The following is an 8,191-nucleotide window of genomic DNA, read 5'->3' as shown; positions in this document are numbered from 1 at the left end:
AGAGGGGAGGCTGCCCTCACCTGAGCCTGCCTACCCACCTTGCTCCTCTGTCCACCTGATGCAGGCCCAGCCTAAGGGGATGGAAGCACATCTCCCAAAGGGGCTGCTGCCCACTGTGGCCCTCGCTCCCCAGAGCCGCCTATCAGTGGAGCCCCAATGGAGGCCTGAGCATGCCCATACCCTCACCAGAAAAACAAGCGAATCATGCCAAACACGAGAAGATGAGTGTCTCCGTGAGCTTGGCTCTACCTAAGCTTTTTCAAAACAGGGGTTCCTCTGTGTAGCCCTTGGCTGTCCTGGAACTCACTCTGTAGACCAGGCTGGCCTCGAACTCACAGAGATCTACCTGCTTCTGCCTCCCAAGTGTGTGCCACCACTGCCCGGCTTGACTCTACTTTAAAGATAGTGACCGAGAAAGGCTTCATCCAGAAGCCTGGGCTGCTCCCTCCTAGACTGGAGCACAGAGTCCCGACAGACCCTAGGCAAGGTGAGGCTCACTCTCATGGAAACAGGCCACACTACTTCTGCCTCACCTCCCCAGGCCCTTATTGAACACCATGACTCCATTTAAAGAAAAAATAATATTTATTTGCAATATAAACAAAGTCCCGTTGCTGGCTCGGGATATATATATATATATGTGTGTGTGTGTATGTGTGTATATATATATATATGTAGGGTCACAAATTTTCCTTCATAAGATCACAAAGCAAAACTGGCCACCCTCTGGTATACCCTCATTTACACTCTGATCCATCTTTCTAAATTGGTTTTTTTTTTAATGAGAGAGAGAGACAGACAGACATACCATGTACAGCATGGAAGCTTTTTTGTCAATTTCTCGACTGTGGCAAGATTTTTAACCTGCTGCCCTAAAGAATCCCTGAAAACCACCCCTGTGAGGTAAGATGTGGTGGGGTGGCATTTCTGTGGCCTCGTTCGCTGCCCACTGTGGGTGCTGGCTCCACCAGGATCCCAGCACTCCCCTTTCCGTTTTGCATGGTTTCTGATGAGAGGAGGCTTGAAAAGGAATAAAGCCGGAGGAGCATTATGGAACCCGTGGCTTTGTGCTATGGATACTGGGTGGCAGCCAGAGCCTCAAACTCCCTCCACTGGCCTGTCCTTGCCCCACCTGCCCCAGCGCTTCCTTGGGTTGCAGTGGGTGTTCAGTTGCCCGCAGGTAAAAGGCACAGGCAGCACAGGCCAGGGCAGGCCAGGGCAGGTGTGCACCTGGACTAAGGGGCTGGGAGTGGTGACCGGATCAAAGCCACGGAGAGGGTGAGGGAAGAGACTGGGAAGGCAGGGTGGACCCCACCATCCATGCTTTACCCAGGCACTGGGGGGGGGGGGGGTCCTCTCTTCCCAGTTAGAGACAGAGGTGATGACATAGTAGAAGGGAAATTAATACAGGGCCAGGGCCCAGCCCTCTTAGGGACTGAGCCCACATGGCTAACACTACTGCTTGGCATTCCCCTGTGGCAGCACCTCCAGCCCTAAGATGTGGCAGAACCACCACCTTCTGCCTCGGAGAGGTCTGCAGGACTCTGAGAAGGTGGGCAGGAGGGCAGATAATCCAGAGACCACCAGTGCCCACCGAGTACAACTCGCAGCAACTGGCCAGTGCACGTGAGGCACTGAGCTGGTCTGGGCCACAGGTAGGATAGGTGTGACCAGGGGTCCTGATGCCTGGAGAGCAGCCTCCCACCCACTCCTTCAAGAATGGCCTGCTGGGAAAACAGAGGCTTCACACATGTGCAAAATGCATCTGGTGAAGAACACGTGGTTTGTCTTTTCCACTGAAAACAAAAAGAAAACACGCCAATGGTTGCTTTTTGAAATAGGAAGAAAAGAAACTGAGAACACATCTCTCTCTCTCTTGCAGATTAAGGGGTGAAATACTGGTTTATACATCCACTGTTGCATGTAGTCCGAAAAATAACACTTTTTGTTAAAAAAGAAAGAAAGAAAAATCAAGAAGATCTCGAATCATCTTGGTGCTCCAGGGAGCTTGGATTTATCTGCCAGAAGTAGTAAACTCAGGTCTCTGGATATGTCTTTAAAAACAGTCACAATGGCTGGGCCATCAGCAGAATGGATGTCCTGGGGCAGAGACAAAGCCCCACTGGCCCCCAAGCCACAAGTCTGAAAGTTGAGGCCAATGCTCACTTCAGCAACCCACGTCTGGAGAGCTAAAGCCACTCCGGCAAGTGCCACCACAAGCGGCCTGGCTGTGGGCCCTGCCCGGGACAACATGGGAGCTCAGCCTGGTTCTCTGGACACAGGTGACATCTGTGGGTTCTTCAGGCCAGGGGAGCAGCAGGCTAGGCCTCCCCCCGCCATCAGGCCCTGTGGAAGGCTGGGAGACCCTGGTGCTGCGCCCATCAGTTCCTCAGGCCTCACGTGGACTCGAGTGTGTTGATTGGGAACAGGTTGTGGTTGGTGGGTGTGGAGAAGTAGAGCTGTTCACTGGGAGCATGGTTGTCGCATGGGCTGCTGAGCCCCAGCGTCCGCTCAAAGTCCAGCAGCTGCCCCATGAAGTTGAAGTTGGGCGAGATGTTAGACTTTTTCCTTTTAACGAAGTCATAGGCATCGTTGAGGGACAGGTTCATCTTTTGCATCAGGTAGGCTACAGTAACTGTCACGGAACGGCTGATGCCTGCCAGGCAGTGCACCAAGACACCACACTTCTTGGAGCGGGCTTCATCTGAAACAACAGGAACACGGGTCAGAGTAGAGCCATCTCCAAGAGACCTCCCAACAGGTGGGCGGAGGGGTCACAGCAGAAGAGCTGAGGCACAGAGGGCAGTGGCTGGCCAGCACAGCCTGACGCTTGAAGGGCCTGATAAAGCCCAGCCCAGATGGCGTGGCAGAAGACAATACCATGCTACAGCTGAGCCCTGGCTGCCCCTGTGCCTCAGGGTCCTCCTCGATGCAGCTTGACTTCATTTATTCTCAGGACTTTCGTAGGGACCTGAGCCAAGGAAGGCTTCACCAAGCACGATTACTGTCACCGTGGGGATCACTACTGGCCCCACCATGGCTGCAAGTGGTACAAAGGGTGTCACCCACATCCTCCTGATGGCACCACGGCCAATAAACCCATGTGTCAATGTGAGAACAGAGGCAGAAACAAAGTGACAAGGCCACACACACACACACACACACACAGAGGGTCCTTCTACTTAGCACCTGCTCCCATGGGGACTCCTAGCACATCCTAGAGAGTGGGCTTGGGACAGGCATCTGTGGAAAGAAGTGGGTAGCCGGGCCTGGCATGGCCATGTACTCTACCCAATCAGTCCCCAACACCTTAACTCTAGCTCCTGAAGACCCAGGGATGAGACGACATCTCTGACCACAGCTAGTTCCCTTTCTTCCGCTCGTGACCCTTTGGTTTCCCTCAGGGCCGCTCCAGACCCCTCTGCCTGGCACACAGTAGGAACTCCACAAACACCGACAGAGCTACTGGCCCGTGGTGCCGGGACCTTCTCCCCTAGATCCCACGGCAGCAGCCTCTTTCTGTACCATTGCAGCCAGTGACATGAACAAGAGACGGACCCAGGGTCCTTAAGATCCCTGCTTCCACGCCTCCTGGAAGCCAGGCATACAGTAGGCAAGTGATGCTCTCCCATAAGATACACTTGGTCACCCATAATTCTTTACTGCCTCTGGCCTGGCAGGTTTCTCCTCATGGTCTCTGTTCGTCTGAGGGAATCTACTCCTAAGCACACAGTAGGACTGACGGGCTGGCCACCGGCTTTGGTACTGGGGGCAGGATTGGCAGGAGAGGGGACAGATAGGGAGGGCTCTGTGAAGGGTCAGGCGGTCTGACTTTGAAATTTGGGGAAGGGGTGAAGGGAAAAGCCCCCAGAAGGCTACATCACAGTCACTCCCAGATGACCCACACTGAAACTTTTCCTTCAGTTTTCAGGCTCAATCCTGTCTCACTGGGTCCTAATGGGAGGCTGGGACCCCGAGATTCCTTCACTTGTCAAGTAAGGGGAATCTTCCCTTCCACCTCTGTATCCTGCTCTGTTTCCTTGTGCCTCACCAGAAATGGAGGAGAGCTTTTAAGAATAAAACCACCCACAAGCCAGGTTTAGTCCTGAGCAAACTGGGGTCCCCCTCTCGGCACCCTCCATCTTTGTGGGAGCCCAAACGCCGAGGTAGCACCGCCAGAGTGCTTGGCTCCGTCCCCTGGGGCAGGGCTGGAAGCCCTGGGCAGCCCCTCCCTCCCCCAGGCCTCAGCTTCCTTCCTTCCTCCCAGCCTGGGCACCTAGTTTTGGTTCCCAGTAAGCGGATGAGGCGGGGAAGCCTCCCACTTCCTGTTGTTAAAGTTAGCCCAGCCCAGCTGACACCAAACGCCCTCGGCTGGACACAGTGGCCATCAATCTGGAAAACACTGCCCAGGTCCTCTCTCCCTCTGCCTCTGGAGGCTGGGCAGAAACAGAAGCGCCAGGCTCAAAGGGCACAGGGTTTATGTTTATCCCGAGCCTGCATCCTTTCCTGGCTGCCTGGCTAAGACTCGAGGCCAGAGGAGATGACCTCCAAGCCAGCTGGCCAAGGAGGAAGCAGGAGGGGGAGCCTGAGTCAGCTGAGGTCGGGGATGGAGGCCTTCCCCAAGCTGCCTCCACTTTCTTCCATGTAGGCAGCTAAGAGCATCTGGGTCCCACAGGGGCACGTGGGGGCATCCCATGTCCGAAGCTGCCCGTTTGGGGTCAGTCTGGCTCCAGGGCTACCTTCTAGCCCTTTCAGATCCACAATAAAGCCCAAAGAGGCATCGTGACAGCCCCATCCTGGAGGGACACATGTGCCGAGGCGTGATGCAGAGCAAGTGAGACCCGTGGGAGTCTGTAAGCTGTGATGTTTCAGCTTGCTGCGCTCGAAACTACAGCAAAGCCAGAAAAACACAGGTCGGACCAGAGAGAGCGCCCAGGAGGGGATGAGAGCTGGGGGAGTCCAGGATTCAGGGGACCGCTCAGGTCCTAACAGGTAGAGGGGCCTGAGGGACTCGGTGAGTCACAGCAAGCATGGGTACACCCACGGGCACACGCTGGCACATGCAGAGCACACACAGGTCTTGACAGGCCCAGTTGGGCAGGGGCGACACCCAGCGTCCCTCACACACCTTGCCTCGCCCACCCACCCACCCACTCTGCCCATGTGCACAAAGACACTTACCGATGAAGCTGATGGCCTCAGGGAAGAACTGAGAGAGGTTTTGGCTCCAGTGGTCCGAGATGGGGATCTGCTTGTAGGTGAACTCGCCACCATGCTCAAAGGCATTGGGCAAGTTGGGTGTGACATTGAGGATATATTTGATGCCGTACTTGCCAAGTATATCCAGGTTGGTAGAGTCCTTGGCACAGCCGAGGTAGAGGTAGGGCAGGATCTGGACCGGGAAGGCTGGCTGGCTGGACGGCACAGGGCTGCCATCCGACTCAGTGGCACTGCTGGGCAGCTCCCGGTCTGACTCGCCATCCGAGCAGTCAGAACTGATGCGCAGGCCCCCCAGGCCCAGCACAGAGGTGGGTGGCGAGCCGCTCGGAGAGGACGAGCTGTCCACGTTTGTCTCGCAATGCTCTGAGTATTCCGTCTGGAACTTGTTGAAACCACCTGTGGCCAGGGCAAGATGGGGGGCAGGGGGGGGGTGTCTGGTGAGTCCAAAAGGGCCACAGAAGACTATTAACGGCCAGGATTCCCCATGTCAAAGGCCCATACACAGCATGTCCACGCCAAAGGACAATGTGACCATGCCAAACACATGGCACGTGAACCCACTCAATGTGGGTCTTGCCATCAAAACTAATACCACCTCACAGATAAGGAAACTGAGGCCTAAGGTCTGAGTCCTTTCCCATAACTCCAGGGATTATTATGGGGTTGATTCTTGACAAAGAGCATCTGAGGACAGGCCCACATCTCTCTACCACACCTGAGTGCCCAGCAGGAGCTAATGGGTAAAGAAAAGCCAACGCTCCATCTCAGGCTAGCACCTGTAGGTCAGCAAAACCCATTCCAAAATGAGAGAGGAGCCAGAGCACATCCCTGGGCCAGTCAGAGGCAGAGAGCCTAGGCAACCGCACTTTGTGGAGGATGGTGTGAAGGTACCGCTGGTCCCTTCCCCCAGCAAGAGGGGAAATGGGTACTAGTGATCCACGTTTCTCGGGAGCCCTTCCTCAACACAAGCACCCCCCCCCCATGTGACCCACAGAGAAGGGCCATGGGGGCTATACAAGGACACGAGAGACAAGGAGCACCATGCAGCTAGGCATGGCCCTGCGGCACCCGAGGGTGCCGCAGGACTCCCCTCCCCTCCCCGCCTGTCTGCTACCAGCAAGAGGCCATTTTGGAATGTTAATTGGAAACACCGGCTGCAGCCACTAGCCCCCCTGCCGGCCGCCTGCCAGCCTCCCCCCTTCTATAAACTCGGGGGCAACCGACTGAGGACACCCCCCCTCCCCAACACACACACCTGGGCCACTGCCCACATCCTGCCCAAGTGCCTCCAAGAAGCTGCAATCCTGGCTGGTAGGGGCCATACTCGGATCCCCGAGAAACCAACATACACGGCCCCCATGCACAGGAGGCTGGGTGATACTGTGAAAGGCGCCTTCCCGATCCTAGCCTTCTAATGACACGGATTCCAGGCGAGCTTGCGGGCCCTGCTCCTTTCTGGGTCCCAGCAGCGATCTCTCCCCTCCTCGGAGGAGCTCAGGGGGAGCCTGTGCGCTGTTGCCTCCCCATCAACAGGGGGTGGGGAGAATTAATAGGAAGGGGAAAAGTTTGTTTCGGCCACCGAATGGTGCCGAGAAAGAAGACCCAGATTGGGTACCCTGTGCCTGGCTAAACCCACGCCTTGGGGGATGGCTCCCAGAAGAAGGGCGGATTCGGGCCAGGGGCGACGTGGCGCCCGGCCTGGCCAAGCGTGTGGAAAGGAAACAGCCTGCAGCGAGGGCGCCAGGGAGCAGCCGCGCAACCCCAATGCCGTCTGGGATCTAGGTTCTGCTCTCACCTTGGAGGTAGTAGGCCTGGCAGCCGTCGTCTCGCAGCTTCTGCAGGAGCAGGCCGAGAACCGAGGCGGGAGCGCCGGGCTCCGGCTGCCACTCAGCCGTGGCCTCGTCGTAGAGCAGCACCGTGGCTGCCTTGCAGCGCGTGGCGAAGCGCTCCTTGTCAGCATGGTTGGGAATGATGGAGCGGATGGGCAGATTGCCCTTGCGCAGGCGGCGCAGCATGAGACCCGGGATGGCCAGGTTGATGGCCGTCTCGATGTGCGAGGACTCGAAGAGCTCGTGCGGCCGGCAATCCAGCAGCAGAAGGGACGCGCCACCGCGCGCCTCCAGCTCCTCCTGCAGCCACTCGGCGCTCTTGCAGGGCATGGCCCCCGCTCCCGTCGTCGCTCCCGCCCCGATGCCCGCGCCGGACCCAGATCCCGCACCGGGCTCCGACCCCGCCCGGGTGCCCCCAGCCGCCGCCGCCCCCGAAGCCGACATGTGCGCCCGCACTGGGGGCCCGCGGAGCTGGTTTTTCATGGGGAGCCCGGGGCCGGGGCCGGGGCCGGGCAACCCAGCCCTGGGACGGCGCCCCGGCCGCGCTGGCCCCAGCCGCGTCTCCGGGCGCCCGCCTCCCGCCGAGCCGCGCGCCCGCCGCCCCGGCCTCCCAGCCTCCGGCCTCAGTCCCGCCCGGCCGGCCCTCCGCGCGTGCCGCGGCCTGACAGCCCCAATTAAACCGCGGCTCCGGCGGCCGCGCGCCCGGGCGTCCTCCGGGAGGCGGGGCCGCGAGGCCGGCGCCTGGGCTTAAAGGCACCGCGCCTCCGCAGCCCCTCCCCCGCAAGCTGCGCGGGAGCGCCCTCGGCCGGCTCCTGCGGTCCCGCCTCGCCGGGACCTGGCTGCGACCCTGCCCAGGGGGGCCCAGCCAAGGTGCCCTCGTGGATCCCCTCAGGCTGAGCGCCCAGATCTGTGCCCTGCAGGAAGGCTGCACGGGGACCCCACCCAACGTTTACAGAAGCAGAGTTTCTCCGGGATTGGGGCGTGGGGGGCGGCCACCCAGAGCCAGCCTTTCCTCCTCTCGTCTGTTATCCCCATTCATTCTCTGACCTCGTTCATTCAACAAATGGAAGCTGAATTCCTACTACGTGCCGTGCTCTGGGTCGGGCGGTCTCAGTTTTAGAGGACCCCATCATCCCCCTGAT

The 8,191-nt window shown here is 58.5% G+C and overlaps 1 protein-coding gene across 1 annotated transcript; it reads right to left on the bottom strand.

Annotated features, from left to right (window-relative positions):
- Nucleotides 1-566: 566 nt before the first annotated feature.
- Dusp7 (dual specificity phosphatase 7) lies at nucleotides 567-7,663 on the bottom strand. Its single transcript, XM_006978397.3, has 3 exons — nucleotides 7,016-7,663; nucleotides 5,182-5,616; nucleotides 567-2,704 (listed from the first exon to the last, which is right to left on the bottom strand). Exons 1-3 carry the CDS (start codon nucleotides 7,530-7,532, stop codon nucleotides 2,397-2,399), a joined length of 1,260 nt encoding a protein of 419 aa, XP_006978459.2. The 5' UTR covers nucleotides 7,533-7,663; the 3' UTR covers nucleotides 567-2,396.
- Between the last annotated feature and the right edge of the window lie 528 nt (nucleotides 7,664-8,191).

Source organism: Peromyscus maniculatus, chromosome 7, assembly GCF_049852395.1.
Source record: "Peromyscus maniculatus bairdii isolate BWxNUB_F1_BW_parent chromosome 7, HU_Pman_BW_mat_3.1, whole genome shotgun sequence".
Lineage (NCBI taxonomy): Eukaryota > Metazoa > Chordata > Mammalia > Rodentia > Cricetidae > Peromyscus > Peromyscus maniculatus.
The sequence above is the reverse complement of the archived record's forward strand: the minus strand, read 5'-3'. Positions and strand labels throughout refer to the sequence as shown.